Source organism: Haliotis rubra, unplaced genomic scaffold (assembly GCF_003918875.1).
Source record: "Haliotis rubra isolate DU_JTF1 unplaced genomic scaffold, ASM391887v1 Scf143, whole genome shotgun sequence".
Classification (NCBI taxonomy): domain Eukaryota; kingdom Metazoa; phylum Mollusca; class Gastropoda; order Lepetellida; family Haliotidae; genus Haliotis; species Haliotis rubra.
The window spans coordinates 595,602-614,673 of NW_025765370.1; the positions used below are offsets into that span (position 1 = coordinate 595,602).

Consider the following 19,072-nt stretch of genomic DNA (forward strand, 5'->3'; position numbering starts at 1 on the left):
TGCAACAGTCTTTCTATTTAGATGCATAAACATGATAAGGGAACATTACCCAATACTAGTAATAAAAGACCGCGACTCAATTCGAAGTTTCTAAATTTAGCCTCAAGCAGTCAACATCATGTGATCTGAGGCACACGATGATGCTTGGCTATTCGGTTCTTCTTCCCCAGCTGATGAACCACTGATTGGCCAGCATGCCTAAATGCAACAAAAAACTTAAGAAATAAAAATTAAAATGCTCTAGGTAATAAAATCAAAAATAAATTTGAAAGATTTATCTAAAGTCTGGTAGACATGTTCACCACAAATAGCAGCTGCACCAACGCAACATGAAGTTCAACAAGATCAACACTACAGATAAAATACCCAGAGCTCCAACCCATGCATTCCGTTTTTTAAACTCACGCTTTTTCTTTGAAGACACTCCAAATGCATGCTTGATAGACTTAAACAGACTCTTGGTGGATCGTCTCCAAGACTTGTCGGGGTCAACAATTTGTTCGGTCTCCATGGTCATCTAGTGGTCAGTTACTGGCGTCACTTTAACATTATACACACTGAATCTCCATCCAACCAAACAGTTCGACTTCCACGTCAACAACGCTGGGCAAACACTGCGACACCACCATGGAACATATATCACAAACACCTGGCTATTTCAAAATGATTGTCACTTTCTCACTGCCCGATATCTACATGTAGCTGAATATGGATTTTCGCTTCGCAAGTCGAGACATAAAATTCATGCCAGCTTCGCTCACCTGAGCCACGTATTGTAAGCTTTAGGTAAATGGTAATTATTAGAAACTGCCCTGCCCATAAAAGTAAAACGGAAACTGTCCGCGTGATACTCACCAACCGTAAGTCTGCCAGCTGTCGTTTGGACCTATTGTCACTGTAACAAGTCCCCAGCGAGCTCGCAGCGGTAACAGCTATTTTAATGATTAATAAACATGACTGTTCTGCATTGGAATGACAACTCTGCATAAACAGCTAGGTACAAACTGAGAAACGGAGTAAAATGATTCAGGCACAGTCTGGCTAGGCATCACTGACAGACAAGGTAGACCAAAACATATGCTGCCTTGTTTCCCGAGGTACAGAAGATAGAGATGGAAAAAGGGTCAAATGGCAGTTTATTGCATGACGCAACGGAATTAACAAGGTAAGGTTTTATAGTTGGTGAATCATTCATGAGTCTACGCAGCCTACCTTGAGAGATGTTTGATCCGAATCGAAATATGATCTTGATTTTGTGAACTTGCCACAACCTTCAATATCTAACCCTGACAAAAAACCTGTGTAACTAGGTGCAAACCTATTGCCATGCAATTTTAATGAAGATGTAATTACTTTCATCGGGCTACACATGTTGGGAGAAAACAAAGATGTATAGAGTAAGACAGATTGATTGATTATGGGGAAAATAAAACTGATATATTCTTGCTTCAAGCTTGACAAGATTGCTACACCAATGGAAGGGGTGGGGTGATTGGGCAGAATTCCACAATCACCAACACCTCCACAGTCTGTGCCAAAAAACTTCAAGTCTACTAGGATTTAAACTGTATTTTCAATAAATAGAGGGCTTAGTGTTATCATATGAACTGTTATAAGTTGAGATTACTAGACCAAAGGGAATATTACTAGACTCAGACTTCAGGCCTGTAGCCAAAGCCACACAGTGCTTCATGAATATAAAAAAAATGAATTTTGTGCTGGGATAAAAACCAAGTTATTGTCTCACTAGTCCACAAGAATTAACACTAACAGCTCCTGAGCTGCTACCAACATAATGGAACAGTGGTAACAGTCCATGAGGTAAATTCACTAGTCCTTCCTTAATTTTGCTAGTCTTGGACTAGTGGATGTCAATTTCAAACCCTTCAATAGAGTTTCTCAGCAAGGTCAACTGTAAATACCAGTCTCAACCCAAAACTATACAGAATTTTCCACTCCTGGTTAATATTAGTCTGTCTCACAGTCCTAGTCTGTCTCACAGTCCCTGAACCACATTATTTTCCCCACTGCCAAGCCTTCTCTGCAGTGCTAAAGCCCTAAATAAAGCAAGTCTAGATTTCTCTGGTCTCCCTAGGGCTCCTTTTCAATATAAATGGGCATGTTTGTTACTATCAAAATTATATATATTCAGAGACTAAGCCTTAGTCTATCACAGTCCCTGAACCACGTTATTTCCTTACAACTTTGCCTTCCCTGCAGTGTCAAAGCCCTAAATGAATCATGCCTAGATTTCCCAAGGTTCCAGTCCTTTTCAATTTAAATGGGTTTATTTGTTAAAATCAAAATTATACATATTTTCAGAGACTAAGTGTTAATATCTGAATTTCTTGATAATACTTGAGAGTACCTTTGGAATGTCACAATGTGTTATTATTATTATTAATATCTCAGGAGATATAATCCTGCAAATTAAGCATACTGCTATTTCAGGAAATATAATTTTGTGTACATATTACAAGAAAATAAGAATCAATGTTTCATTAAAGATGTCAGTGTCAATGTTCACCAAGTCCTTGCTCGCGTCCAGTAAATCCTCCACACAATAGCTTATTCCACAAACTAACCTACAAACCTATTTCTTCAGCAAATACAACACAGGTGTCGTCATACGATTATCCTACACCACTTCATTATTCTGAACACTGGAATGTCGAGCATTCAACACACTAATAGCAAATAAAGTGAATCTGTGGTGGTTAACTTAAACACAATACTGTTCAAAGATGAAGATAGAGATCTGGCCATCACAAAACTCATTACAGCACAAATACCACTTCCTACTCATGATAAGTGACCTCTAAGCATGTCCACATAGATAAGGAACAATTGTGTTGCTGGCTATAGATTCAGCCAGTGAACCATCAACAGGATGATCCTATCACCAGTTTTATCATTCAGGTCGTAAACTTGACACACTGGCATACAGTGAGATATAGTTTTTGTACATATTTGACTTATATACACTTCACATACCATCTGACCAGGCCTGAGGCTGAGGAGCGTGGCGAGGAATGTGTCGAGGTTATCGGCAAAGGCTGTAACACTACAACAGCGTGACAACAGCGGGGGCAGCCCACCACACCTGAATACCTGTACTTTAGTGGCTGTTCACCCAGCTATCTCAGCATCCTTTATGTAGACTGTATATAGATTTCAGGTAGATTATACTCGGATTCATCTGGGTCTGGGAGTGCTGCTGATGCTACAGTAGACTAAGGCTTAGTCCCTGAATATATATAATTTCATAGTAACAAACAAGCCCATTTATATTGAAAAGGAGCACTAGGGAGACCAGAGATTCATCCGAGGAAATCTAGACTTGCTTTATTTAGGGCTTTAGCACTGCAGAGAGGGCTTGGCAGTAGGGAAATTAATGTGGTTCAGGGACTGTGAGACAGACTAATGCTACAGCTATGATGTCATGCGTTGGTGTGTTTTATCGCATCATCCACTGATTAGAGATACGGAAGCTTACGTAGGGATGACCTTTAGACGGGCAACCGGTATTACCAACAGCTAACTGGACAATGACGGAAATCATTCGAAGCATGGAAAATATTACATCTAACAGTGTTTGCATGACAGAAATATGTGTCCAGTATGCACAATTGTTTAGATAGAAGAAAATACTTTATCCAAAAAATAAAAAGTAATATTCAAATTTCATGGTACAAAATTCTTGACAAGAAGCATAAAGGCCTCTATTAACAGTTATTATCAAATCTTGCAGTCCAGTACATTCACTATTTCATTACTTTACTGGAATTTATTTGGTGAGGGAATTGTAGTGTGTTCCTGGGAGATAAGTATTGTACTTCTAGGTAAAACCCTGATCTATCCTGACAGCAGTTCATTATACACTACTGGGTATTCTGGTACGTGGCGGTAATTGTGGTACAAAGTGACATCATTACTGACACAGTGAGACCCTCAGCATAGTCTCTTTGACAAGGGGTTGAGTGGGTTCTGGGACTGAAGAGTAAAACGCAACTAACAAGTCAGGCTTGCTATTTAGTTGACACATGCCATTGTATCCGAATTGCATAGATTTAGGCTCATGCTGTTGATCACTGGATTGTCTGGTCCAAACTCAATTATTTACAGGCTGATGCACACACTGTAACCAATCTGAGAAGATTCACTACTTAAATAAATGGTGCATGTGAAATGATCCTAAAATACAATCAGGGACAACAATATACCACACCACCTGATAGCTGAGATGTCCATTTGCTTAGATACTGACTGACTGTCATCCAAAATGTCCCATATATATTTTCATGTTTCTGAATCACAATAAATGTCACAGGAAGGGGTCGTCACTATTACAGTTTCCTGAGTCAACTAATCACTGGTAACATATGTTATATTTGGGATTACACTTCCTTAGTAAAGTACAGATTCTAATACTTTATGGGTTGAGTCCCATCCGGGATTCGAACCCACGCCCTCAGAGTCAGGCACCTAATCGCCAGCACACAAAGTCAGACGCCTAGACCGCTCAACCATCTAAACATTTTTGTGGAAGCCGCGGTGACTCAACCCATGTACTAGAATCTGTACTTTACTAAGAAAGTGTAATCCCAAATATAACATATGTTACATTTGACCACTTTCTAAAATGGCATTGTGTATTTCATAACTATTCACTTACAACAAATTTCAAAACAATATTACATAAAAATTCATTTATAGCTGCAACAGAATCACCCAATGCATGCCAACATTATAACATCAAAACTCCTAATCTTCAACCCAAGGCCAATATTTGCTAACTATCCCTACTGTAATGAAAACAATGTTTTACTTCTAACAACACAACATGACTTCTATCATTTCAGGGCATCTCAGCATCACCAATAGTTCCAAGAATTCAGGAAGTACCTTCCACATGTTTAACCAACAGGCCTGTCAAACAAATCACTATTTCAAATGCCCCGAGAAGCAATCAGCCAACATGACTAGGTCTTTCATCAGTGAATCAATGGCTTCATCTTATCATCGGTAGGACCATAAATTCAATCAATCCCACCCTCCGCAACTGATCTCAGTTCTCTATCTCTCCCCAGGTAACACCACGATCAACCCTCGCACCTGTCCCTCCCCCAGGAATCCAGCCAGCAATGGGAGCAGGGAGGACATGTCTGTCTTCAGGAATAGTTCATGTCTGTCAGTAAGCTGGGAGTCAGCTCTCTCCATTACATCACACCATTCTACACCAGTGGCTCTGGGAGCCTGCCAACTCTCACTTCATTCACAGGCTCACTGTGGACCAGGGAGTGGGTCAGGGGGGCTTGACCTTTGGGCGGTTATCCATAGGCCGGACTACCAATTGTACACTATTTCGGTTACTTTAACTTCTGTTTTAGACATGAAAATCTAATACTTAGAGTAGTTAAATACTAAATATTTGTGGAAATTTATAAATATTGATGGCAATAGGTCGGACTACCAATTGTACACTATTTCGGTTACTTTAACTGTTGTAGACATGGAAATCTCACACTGAGGGCGGTTAAATACTAAATATTTGTATACATTTTAAAATATTAATGTGAAGGTGGACTTGCATAGGTTGAACTACCACTTGTACACTACTTCAGTCACTTTGACTGTTTTAGACATGGAAACAAAATAGTAATACTGATGTTGGTAAAATACTAAATATTTCTTGACATTTCAGAATATCAATATAATGGTGGACTTGGCGTAACCAATTTGAATTTCATTTTGAACCTTAAGACATTACTTGGTTTGTGTGCAAGCCTAAATTTAAAGATTTTTATCGCTCCAATTGGTTAATGATAACCTTAGTTTCACAGACATTGTCCCAGGTTCACATCCAGGACTTATTATTATGTGTAGGCAAGAGAAGTAAGGTGAAATGGGTTTCAAAGTCTTGTTTCAAAATAACTGCACGTCTAGTTATAGCGACATGTATCCAGGTATAATTTTTTATGGTGCCATTGTATAAAGATACCATACCACATTTTAAAACTGATACTCCATTTTGGAATGATGTGAGTGGGCATAGCCACCAAACTTTCCCTCCACGGACTGGAACTCGCACTACTAGACCAATGAGGTAGCCAATACAAAAGTAATGGACCTGGCTATGGTCCATCCTTAAACCTAAATATTCTTACTCTCCAAAATATAAAATAACACTCAGAGCTCCAGATAAGATTTAGCTCATGTGGGTACTGTACCCACTGTATTTTTTTGGAGCGGGTATTATGAATGTTGAGCGGGTATTTCATTTTCCGTTACCCACTGCTTTCAAATATGTGGGTATTTCAGTGATTTTACTCACCTAAGTATTATGTCATTGAGTTTGTTTACTAAGCAGGTATGTTCTGCCTCATGTCATACCTAATCAAAACCAACTTAAATATAATGGAAATGATTTCATAAAAAATCACTCATCCTGTACTGACAGTACAACACTAGTCCTATACTAACAGTACAACTTGATAGCAATCTATGTCTTTTTCATCATGCAAGCGATTTTTATAAATATATTCCGTTCGCATTTGTTTTAAACTTTTTGCGAATCTAACATTTTAAATGCGTAATTGGTACGCAACAATTATTGTTCAATGCGTAATTGGAAATTTTCTATGCGTATTTTACCCAGATACGCAGCTTATCTGGGCCTCTGTAACACTTATCAAGCTTAAAATACTCACATCAACCTGACATTTAGAAACAAAGCATCATCATAAAAGTAATTTATGATAATTATTAGTTATAACAAAAAGCGATATGAAACAATTCCAATTTTCATCAAATATAGATTGTAATCATGACCATGATGCTAACATCGATGACAAATTTTGTCAATTTCCATCCCAAAAGATCAGAATAGCAGTGAAACTCTGGCTGGCCTCCCAAAATGTCAATTGTGGCATCCATCATAGATAATGACCACAGACCTCCCTGTTCTGTTCAAGTGGGTGTGCACAGGACCTACTTAAGTGGCCTGAACAAACACTGGCAAGTATCAGTGTATCATTCACTGTGTTTAGATGAGTCAGCATTCAGGTTGAAACAGGGCCTATATTAGTAGCAACAACTTGTTGACTAACACTTTGTGTCATAAAAATATATAATTTTGTTAGAAACAAATTACTTGCTATGAATTGAAAAGGAGCTGTTGTGAGGTTGCAGAATCAGAAAAACCTACGCTTGCCCCATTTAGGGATTTTGCATTTCAAAAAGGGCTTGGAGAAGGGGAAAATAATATAGTTCAGGGACTGTCAGCCTATAACAACTTTTTCTTAAACCAATTACATAACATATTAAGGTAACAGGGCTACGATTGACGCAGTTTCCACAGAGATTCTTAAAAAATTAACTGGAAATTAATCCGGCAGAGGCCCAGATAAGCTGCGTATCCGGGTAAAATATGCATAGAAACTTTCCAATTACGCATTGAAAAATAATTGTTGCATACCAATTACGCATTGAAACTGTTAGATACGCAAAGAGTTTAAAACAAATGCGTATGGAATATACTTATAAAAATCGCTTGCGTAATGAAAAAGACATCGATTGCTATCAAGTTGTACTGTGAGTATAGGACAAGTGTTGTACTGTCAGTATAGGATGACTGTTTTTTTATAAAATCATTTCCCTTATATTTAAGTTTGTTTTGATTAGGTATGACATAAGGCAGAACATACCTGCTTAGTAAACTTACTCAATGACACAATACTTAGGTGTGTAAAATGACTGAAATATGTACATATTTGAAAGCAGTGGGTAACGGTAAATGAAATACCCACTCAACATTCATAATACCCACTCCAAAAAATACAGTGGGTACAGTACCCATATTAGCTAAATCTTATCTGGAGCTCTGAATCCGTATTTGCAATTTGTGCATTTTGGACTTAACCACGATCGTAACAAGTCAATTAGACCTACTGGTGGTAGATACGTTCAAGAGAGTAAGGTTCTGTACCTTAAGCAAAATTCGAAAGGAAACAACAGAAACTGACTTCACATGTTGTGAGTTGAACCTGAGCCTTTAGCTTGAAAATGTGTTTGCTCCTGAACAGCACAAAAATAATAATTCTAAAAACTATGTCAAAAGATTTTGACCAAATGTAGTACAAGGGTCCTCAAAGCCTAGACCCCATACAATGTCAGTATGACAGAAACTCAACAAAGCATTAATAACTGAGTCACAAAAGTATCGCAATCACACATTAAGAACATCATCTTTTCAGTAACACAGCCAAGTATACCCCCAAGTAATGGGTCTGACTTGTTGGTATCTAACCTTAAATTAGCGCCAATGTTCTTATTGGGCAACACCCATCCTTACACATCAGCCTGGGGGTACCATTAGACCCACTCACTGTAGCAGCAAACATAAAAACACAACTGAAGGACGATCTGCACAGGGTCACATTCCTCAGTACAGCACATACAGGCATCAATAAACCAAACAAACAGTCAAGAAAGAAAAGCATCGCCATTTGTAGCTCTACCAAACACTTCTCTATGTTCATTATAACACAACTTGACGAAAACTGCTCAGAGAAAACACTATTCTTTTTATTATTTAGATAAATATTTACCATCTGAAACATTTATCATTCTTATTGCTTCTTGTTTTGAGAAAATCAACCTGAAAAGTTAACTTCTGTTAATAAGTGATTTTCCACAGATCTGAACATATCAACAGCATTCATGATTAGGACAAATCAAAACTATGTTTTAAATGATTTTCATTTTAATTTCAAAATAGGGCAAGCAGGATTTTGGTCCAAATTTTTATGTGTGAGTTTGTTTTGACATCACTAACAAGAATTATCACATAAAATGTTATGGCCAGCACCTTAAGGTTGGTCAGGTAATTGGAAAGACATGACTATTTTAGGTAGTACAGCCCTTCATATAAACATCATGAAATCCCATCACAAAATGTTTAAATATTTGTTTCCTTCCTCAAGCAAGTCATTACTGAGTCTGACATTTTCCACCACTCAAATACTTCAACAAGGAAAACCAAAAAAGGATGATAACTGTGGCTTACAACAGTATATTACTCATGCATTCAAAACATAACATATCATTGATGGACTTTACTATCAGATTAATGGTATGTGATTATTTGTCCAATCAGTGCAAATCATATTACTGTACAAATCTGAGAACAAATATGGCAGAGTATATAACTGACGAAATACACAGTATTTAAAACAACGATTTCAGAAAAGGTTGTGAAACAACTACCTATGTGGAAACCAATTATCCCTTGTACTTTGTTGTAGCTTGAATTTGCCAACATCACCTTCAATATACAAGTCATGAAGAAGGCAATAGTTGCCCATTACCAACCTGTCTCTAATTAACAGACAAATATCATAAAAAATTATCCATAAGCTTCAATCACGCCAGTTAAGAAGGTCAATATTCCTTGTGCACCCATAACCTGGCCTCATTAGTGAACAAAAGCCAGTGTATATTTACACATTGGGGGTAATAAACAGGTAATTTAGTAAGGTGATTAAGAACCCCAAAGGATGTTGATCAAATAACAAGACAAGATAATGCTAGAGCATTAGTATACCAGGTAAACACTACATATACATTTGACTATATAGTTAGTTCCAAATAGCATGAGGCTGCTGATATATATCTGGCATCAAGCTGTATATATGTGGATCTGTGGAGATCAAGTGCTTGATTTGTGCTAGAATTTAGCTACCGGTACTATTTAGTTGACATAATGGCATTGTTCTGCTGTGCAGTAACTAAACATTGTATCAATAAGAATGACAATGGTGCATGTGAGGTGAGGTGAAATTGGGTTTAACGTCGTGCTTGAAAATATTTCGGTCATATGACGACGTGCATGCGTGTGTATGTGTATGTGCGGTTGCTTGTACTAGCCCAGACTTAAGCTGGTTTTATAGTGCTAGCCCACTGAGATACCATGTCGCAGTGAAGCATGAATACCCCACTCAGACACATTATACTGACTCCGAGCCGACCAGTCCTTGTTGTACCCATTAATGCCGAGCACCAGGCAGGGACCAACAAGTACCATATTTTAACGTCTTTTGGTATGACGCTGGTCGGGATCGAACCAGCGCCTTCCGCTCCCCGGGCGGACGCTCTAACCACTACACCACGGAGGCGGTCAATGGTGCATGTAAGTAGAAGTAGAACATTCACAGATTTTTACCACCAAGAGTGTGCATAACATATATTGTCCATGTCATGTCATATAGCATGTTGATGAGAATCTTTTTTAGCCAAAACACACTGAAAGTTAGCCTGGGAACTTAATATTTATGCACATAATCTAATGACACATCTGAAAATACCACATCTTTGCTCAGGAAAAAATATGAAGCATAAGCCTCTTCACATGTACCTATATTCCTTTGATGATCAAATGCATTGTTTTGCAAACTGTATCAGATTTTACCTTATTAAGTAAACATGGTAAACACATGTGCCCATATAGTTCCACTCGGTAGATATATATCAAATGTTAATACATGATTTTACTTGGAGTGTCATTGGAAATGTTTGAATTGACATATCAACTCAGAATTAAGACAATACGTCTATTGCTCATAAGATTAACTATTCTCCATGTGCAGTTAGAAAACAACTATGTGGACCTGTCACTTCTTGTTAAATATGATTAGACTGGTCCATTAAGTAACATGTTTGAAATGGATTATGTATTCTTTCTCATTGTTCATTTTAATCATGGTCATGTAAACAAATATGAATGTCTTGGTGGCAGTGAACTATTGATCCAGTGTTCAGAGCTCCAGATACGATTGAGCTCATGTGGGTACTATACCCACTGTATTTTTTTTGAGTAGGTATTATGAATGTTGAGTGGGTATTTCATTTTCAGTTACCCACTGCTTTCAAATATGTGCGTATTTCAGTCATTTCACTCAGTATTATGTCATTGAGTAAGTTTACTATGCAGGTATGTTCTGCCTTACGTCATATCTTATCAAAACCAACTTAAATATAATGGAAATGATTTCATAAAAAAATCACTCATCTTATACTGACAGTACAAGACTTGTGCTATACTAACAGTACAACTTGATAGCAATCGATGTCTTTTTCATAATGCAAGCTATTTTTATAAATATATTCCGTACGCATTTGTTTTAAACGTTTTGCATATCTAACATTTTAAATGCGTAATTGGTTCGCAACAATTATTTCTCAATGCGTAACTGGAAATTTTCTAAGCGTATTTTATCAGGATATGCAGCTTATCTGGGCCTCTGAGTGTTGATGTTCATAAATCATAAACCTGTGTCAGTATAAAATAGATATTAAACATTTCACAATAAATCGATATCACAATATAAAATAACATCCTTAGATTTTACTGGTTACTTTTTCCTTGTAAATCCTAACATAAACTACAAAGTAAAATCTCACATCATACGAAGTGACCTGTCTCCTAAGATTTTAGACGCACCTAACTGTGAATACGACAAAAAGAATAGACAGTCCTTAATAATAGCCATATGATCAGTGTTAACAAATCTTGAATTAACAGAGGCCCAGATAAGCTGCATTATCCGGGTAAAATATGCATAGAAAATTTCCAATTACGCATTGAAAAAATAATTGTAGCGTACCATTTACGCATTGAAAATGTTAGATACGCAAAAAGTTTAAAACAAATGCGTACAGAGTATATTTATAAAAATCGCTTGCATAATGAAAAAGACATAGATTGCTATCAAGTTCTACTGTTAGTATAGGAGAAGTGTTGTACTGTCAGTATAGGATGAGTGATTCTTTATGAAATCATTTCCATTATATTCAAGTTTGTTTTGATTAGGTATGACATGAGGCAGAACATACCTGCTTAGTAAACTTACTCAATGACGTAATACCTAGGTGAGTGAAATGACTGAAATACGCACATATTTGAAAGCAGTGGGTAACGGAAAATGGAATACCCACTCAACATTCATATTACCCACTCCAAAAAAATACAGTGGGTACAGTACCCACATTAGCTAATTCTTATCTGGAGCTCTGAATTAATATTACTTACTTCTATCACATGGTGATTCTTGAGGAGATGTAGACAATGATGAAGACATTGTACATATAAGCTAACACCTTATGTTGACAATGTCTGGCTGCTAGTGCTGCATCACAATACTTGCATGGTCACATGCAACAATGTATTTCATTGATCTGTTTCATGTTTCATGTTTTAAGCACATATTCAATACCTTAAACTGAATCATCAAGTAAGATTGTGACCAACTGTTACAATTTCCAATGGACAGCTGCTCTCAACAATAATCATGATGAGACCAGATTGCATTTATCCTTCACCGAAATCTTAAAATTGATTTCCAAAATGACAAATCCCTGACAGTAAATCAAGAAGATTTCAGGTTAGGTCTGATCTCCTATGCTGATATTAAGATGGAGTGGACTGTAAACAAAAATAACACAAAAAACTCGAAAATGGCAGAAAGCACAAAATAAGAATCAAGGTGTATTCTCTAAAAATCAATACAGGCTAACTGAATATGGGTCTAAATTCGTGGTGCACTCACATTTGTTGACTGTGCAAGGCATGTAAATAGTTACACTCTGGTTAGATCAGTGAATGGATTCACATAATTTGGCTCTTAGAACAACATTAAACATATTTAGACAGGTTTGTTATTGTCTGGTTGAGTCAGATGATCTGACTTTACATGACACAGCAGTCGAAAGATCTAGTCCACATTGACCTGGGTTTATTGAATATTCATTGTGGAGGTAGGGACATGCCATCGGACATATCATAGCGTTTCTACTGACCACGAGGTGACCAACCGAAACTGCTAGAGGGTTCAAAAAGCAGATTTGTTGATGTTGACAGATGTGGGACCTGGGTCACAGCTCAACCCTCGCGGTCACAGGAGATATGAGTGTCCGCGCCAGTTTGCACGTAGCTCAGATCACACGCACATTTGAGGCAGAAAACCCACCGAGAAGGAATAATTAGTGATGTGATTTCATTTCTACAAAGTTCAATATCTTTTCAGACGGTCAGAAACTAGGCAAAACCGTTTACCTTCTTGGTTTAGGCCAGCAGTGACAAGTGTGTCCGCCATATTTCACTTGCATGCATGACGTCAGTGCTTCCCGGAAGTGGTTGCCGATTAGTCACGCACTTACTGCAATTCTGGAATTTTATTCGTGCCAAAACCTGAAAATATTTCTACTTCTCTTTACGTACAAAGTATATAAGAGGATTTAGCTTGCGTGTATAACACAAGGTTTTGGTTACTCAATTTTGTTAAACATTTGTACCGAAACAGCCTGTCACATCGAGTATTTTCACGAGTAGTCACATTTGAACCGACACCCATACTACACATCGTACCTATGATTTTAGCATTGAATGTTTGTTAATGGTTTAAACATATTTTTATTTGGCCAAAGCATGCAGAAACCTGGAAAGGCGAACAAGCCTAGTGGCTTATAAAAACGCCGCTCCAGTACATTGTTCCAATAGCTGGATGCATAAATGAAATAATTTGACAACAAAAGAGTAATATTGAGATCAAATAACAGATATGATTGACTAATGAATATGTTCGTTATGTGTGTTGGTTATGCCTATTGCTCAAAGAAATGAGCTGCCGCAGAAAATCAAGTTATATAAAACTTGTCTTACATTGAATATGTATAGAGAGGTGATCATCACTGGAAACGGATACTTTTAGAATTGAACTGGTGTAAAGAGTTAAGAAAGTCACTGTTTGTTGAGTTATACAAAGTAGTTTTAACATCGTATCCTTGAGTATAAAAATACACGGTTTATTATTTTTTTATAGTTCCGATGTATAAAGGTAGTGAATAACGTCTTCGTTATAATGCCCACATTAATTAATGAGTTAATCGTGTTAATTAATATTGTCCTGTAAAATACCAAGCTTAGCTCTAGCCATTATCACTTAGTTTATATGTTGAAGAACGTCATACGAGAAATAACACAAGGCATATATATATATATATATATACTCATGCTAATAATGGTTGTCACCCCTCCCCACCCCAACCCCCACACACACCCACAGACCCACCCCACAAAAAAATTGAAGGGGGTGACAACCATTATTGGCATTATTGGCGTTCTAACGAGTATCGACTAATAATCAGAAAGAGATATTTCCCTATTCTTTTTCTAAAAGATGAATAAAGTTGTGAAAACAGAATTTGGGGATTCGTAGACCCAGCTAATAGGGAAAATGACGAATGTTTCGTTAGTGTGAACAATTATTAATAAGTGAACACAAATCTCTCCCACAGTCCCTGAACCGTGCACTATTTTCTGCTGAGCCCTTTCTGCAATTCTAAAGCTCTAAACGAAGCAAGTCTAGATTCTGTTCTGATTCTCTCTTCTAATTGGTGCTCCTTTTCAATTTACCTGGAATTATTTGTTTCAAACTTATGCATATTCAGAGACTAAGCATAAGTATTATGAACATAATACTTCTTCAGGTATGAACAACCCATTCAACAAACTTGACATTCACCGGACAGAATACCTTCCTGTTTCGCTATGATAATAAATGAATAAAAGTTACGTAGCTTTTAAAAATCATAAATTGTAACAACTGAAGGCACATGAAATAGTGCTAATTAATATCGCCTCCGTATTAGAAAAAGCATATAGAGTGAGAGAGTGAGTGTGTTGGGTTTAACTTTTTGAGAAAACAAAATTTGACATCAGATGTATATAGCGGTGGACTAAGTGAATTGAACCTGTAAATTTATTGTTATTAACAGAATACACCCCCACCCCCACCCCCACCCCCGATTTGCTATGACCAAAACGGACTAATGACGTATTTTAAAAATCTTAAATAGTGCTAATACTACATCGTTATTTAAAAAAAAGAAATGAGTGGGTTTGGTTTAACATTTTGAGTGAGTGAGTGATTGAGTGAGTTTGGTTTTACGCCGCTTTTAGCAATATTCCAGCAATATCACGGCGGGGGACACCAGAAATGAGCTTCACACATTGTACCCAAGTGAGGAATCGAACCCGGGTCTTCGGCGTGACGAGCGAACGCCTTAACCGCTAGGCTACCCCACCGCCACCCTATCTTCAAGAGTGAACCAATGAGGTAAGTATGTTTGGTGTTACACTGTGAAGAAACACATTTCAAATGTCACATTGAGTTATGTCCAAAAATATTAGGCTACCCCACCGCCCCATAACATTTTGAGAAAACTAAAACTGACAATAACAAACGTCCACAGTGGTGGACGAAGACAGAGGCATCATCAATAATTTTAGTTCTATTCACGGGATTGAAGGTGCTATCATATTAAGAAGAGAAGAGTGACCGGTTGGGTTGGGTTCAAAGCTGCATGGAACACTAGTCGAGACACTAGTCAACTTAATCTAGCAGGAAATATCTGAGCATGATCACTGATAATGTATAATAAGATTAGCAACAGATCAATAAATTCAGATCCTGGTTAGAACTGGTCTTCAGTAACCCATGCTTGTAAAAGGATCGGAAGGTCAGGCTCACTGACTTGGCTGACACATGTCATCGCATCCCAATTGCGTAGATCGATGCTCATGCTGTTGATCACTGGATTGTCTGGTCCAGACTCGATTATTTACAGACCGCCGCCATATAGCTGGAATACTGCTGAGTGCGGCGTTAAACAACAAACCAACCAACCAGCCAACCGGGAATACATTATACGGGCGTCCGTGACACTCTCAATTCCTCGTTTCTAAACAATACATTAGTAGTCAACCCTGACCATGATTATTGTGTGTGCATTACTTGGCATGGACAGCACCCGAGCACCATGGACCATCGCCCATCCCGGACAGTGCAAGGACACAGGCGTGTGATCTTATACAAGCACCGAGTGCGAAATATGCGGTGCTGGAAGAGTCCATAAAATCGCCAATTCGAAACTGTTTTGTTTCGTTTGTTCTTTGTTTGTGTTTTGTTCAAAGCCTCACCCAGCGATATTCGAGCTACATGGGAGCGGTCTGTAATTACTCGAGCCGGGACCAGACTCTCCAGTGATCAACATCATGAGCATCAATCTACGCAACTGGGATACTTGTGTCAACCAAGTCAACGAGCTTAATTACCACCCGATCCCGTTAGTCGCACGTACACAAATGTCTATATGGCAGTTCCGGAAATGGAAGTTCCCGCTTTTAGCAATATTCCAGGACACCAGAAATGATGTTGTGGGAATGAACCCGGTCTTCTGACGAGCCAACGCTTTAACCACTAGGCTACTCCACCGCCCTGGAGGATGTTAGATGTGTTCTAGGTTTATACGTATTGAACTGTATTGTGAGTGCATGTTTGACCAGAAATATATTACAAGTTATCTAATGGCGCGTCACTGGTTAAGTAGCATTTTGATTTTGCGCCAGTGTTTGTTCGCTGATGTAAACAGTGTGTAAAGTGTAAACCTTTCTAAATGACAATGTGTAACCAGTGTGTAAATCGTTTTTACGTTTATACCTCTTTATACTTATTCAAATCTTAAATGATAAGGATCAAACCTAAGGAACAAGGATTACCCCCTAAAATGTTTCTTTTCTTGTTCCTTCAGATGCAAGTTGAATATAGTCAGGAAAACCTAAATTGTCAAATAAAAAATGTTATAGCTTATTGGTCAATGTCGCTTACAGAATCATGTTTTCACCTCTGTGAACAACATTGCTCAGTCATGTGACGACAACGTAGATGCCAAGAATTAGCCTGTCAAACTGCTTGTGTAGATGGGGACAATCGAACGTTAGTAATTTACAGGCAAGCTGACTATTTGCAGGAACAAACTATGGTCGATAGACCCTTTCATAGTGAGTAAATACCCGGAAAGGCCAGGTTACCTGACAGGGATGGTATATATAGGACTCGATAGAGAGATGTACACATAGGCTGGACAAAATTATTAACCGTATGGCAAGCTGTTTTCACATGATATCTTAAATTGTTTTAAAGATATTTTGAATGAAAATAGAAATATAGTGAATTTAATTGAAGATATATATCTTAAACTGAATTGAATAAAATTCACGATATCGCGAAATGAATTTAGGATATGATGAAGCATATTAATGATATCTGGAAAAGAATTGCTAATATTTAAAAATGAATTAAAGGACTCTCAAACAGAGATGATGTATTGTGAAATTACTGATATCTTAAATTGCTTTAATATATCTTGAATTGAATTGGAGATATCTTGAAAAGGATTAAATATACCTTGAATAGAGATATTCAAAGTGATTTCAAGATATCTTCAAATACTTCCGGCTACGTATCCGCAATGTGTACTTCCGGTTTGTGGCTGAAAAGTCGATATCGATGTGACAGCCCTTTGAGCTGTGTGTATTTGGATGGAGGCTTGCAATAGCAAACACCTACTTCTAGTTACGATTTGGCTGACTGTGTTCAGACGGCAGCATCCATGTTTCCACTACATCCACAAGTTTGGCATCTCTGATCAGACATAAACGGGGAAACATATTATTATCAATGATGGCTGTTTCAACTTTGTCGGCCCACTTGGACCATCAGAAGTTCCATTTGAACCGAACGCATCAAATGGACTTAAAACAAATTTGAGCGATGATTCGTGAAATGTGTATACGTGCGACGATCAACCGTCTGCTTCATGGAGTGTCATTAACCAAATATACACTTTTATGAAAGATTGTTCCTACTCAATAACATGATCTCAAAGGATTTACAACAGCTGTGAAAATGGCCTAGAGGCAACTGATAGCATATGCATAAACTTGTATTTTATAGTATTTCAATTTCATTCTGATTTAGAAACACAGTCTATTTATTCAGATTGATTTGAGCAATACAGTGGCCAAATAACATGGGGCTAGTTTCCCCACAGAATCTTCTAACATCGTCTTCAAGGACACACGGCAACCAACTTCATCACGGTATGACCTTCCAAGCAGCTGTATCACTGTCAGGCCTGCATTGCAGCACCATAGGACCTCGATGATTGTCCGCCATAAGTGCATTAAGGGATCGTTCATAACTTTTGGCTAGGGGATGATGATGATTATTATGGAGAAGCATGTACAATGTGAATCCTCCATTTTAAATAAATAAATGAATAAATGAAATAAACAAAACAAACAAACAAACAAATAAATAAATAAATAAAAAACTTAAATAAATAAATAAATAAATAATGTTATCTACGAAGTAAGTGAGCCCTCCTGCATGTCATGTACAAAATCAATGACCGCCATGACTGGCCAATATTACTGCACCAGGATATAAGCTCCGCTGTTGGTCACTAATTACACTAAATCTAGGTTTATTTTTTATATTGACTTGGTTGACACGTGCCATCGTATCCCAGTTGTGTAGATCTATGCTCATGTTTGTGTTGATCACTGGATTGTTTGGTTCAGACTCTATTGTTACAGACCGCCGCCATATAGCTGGAATATTGCTGAATGCGGCGTTAAAACGACAAACCAACCAATCAACAATTTGATAATGTCCGTCGTATATTTCCACTGTGTGGTATGACGCAGGAGACTCTATATTAACCTGCATGTAGGAAGTAGGACTACGAGATGACGCGCACGGTGGCAAGAAAGTGCTGCAAAAGGAACTCCGAAAGGTCAGCTTGAACGCCACAGCAAAGTTCCACCTATATGACGGCCGCCTGTAAATAATCGAGTCGACCAGACAATCCAGTGACAACGGCATGCGCTTCCATCTACGCAGTTGGCATACTAAGATATTTGTCAACCAAGCCTGACCACGCGATCCCGTTAGTCGCTTCTTGCAACAAGCATGGGCTGCTGAAGGCCAATTCTATCCCGGATGTTCACGGTTCCCTAAAGTTAAGAGAAACTCGCGCACGTTCTAACCAGTCAGTGTTAAAATAGTGAGTTTGTTTTTGATGTATTTTTAACAGCTTTTCAACAAAACCAGTACTTCAGTTACATCAACACGTTATGGAGCTTTGTTGAAGGGTTGCACACAGAGAAGCT

The 19,072-nt window shown here is 37.9% G+C and overlaps 1 protein-coding gene and 1 long non-coding RNA gene across 2 annotated transcripts in view; one reads left to right on the top strand and one right to left on the bottom strand.

The window, feature by feature from the left end:
- LOC124269258 (ensconsin-like) overlaps nucleotides 1-511 on the bottom strand; it is a 64,941-nt gene extending 64,430 nt beyond the window's left edge. The window contains 1 exon segment of the mRNA XM_046704269.1: nucleotides 406-511. Within this exon segment, the coding sequence (XP_046560225.1) occupies nucleotides 406-511 (106 nt within the window).
- Nucleotides 512-861: 350 nt separating this feature from the next.
- LOC124269211 lies at nucleotides 862-5,691 on the top strand. Its single transcript, XR_006896460.1, has 2 exons — nucleotides 862-1,165; nucleotides 5,091-5,691. It is a non-coding gene; the product is annotated as an uncharacterized LOC124269211 (long non-coding RNA).
- Nucleotides 5,692-19,072: the final 13,381 nt, after the last annotated feature.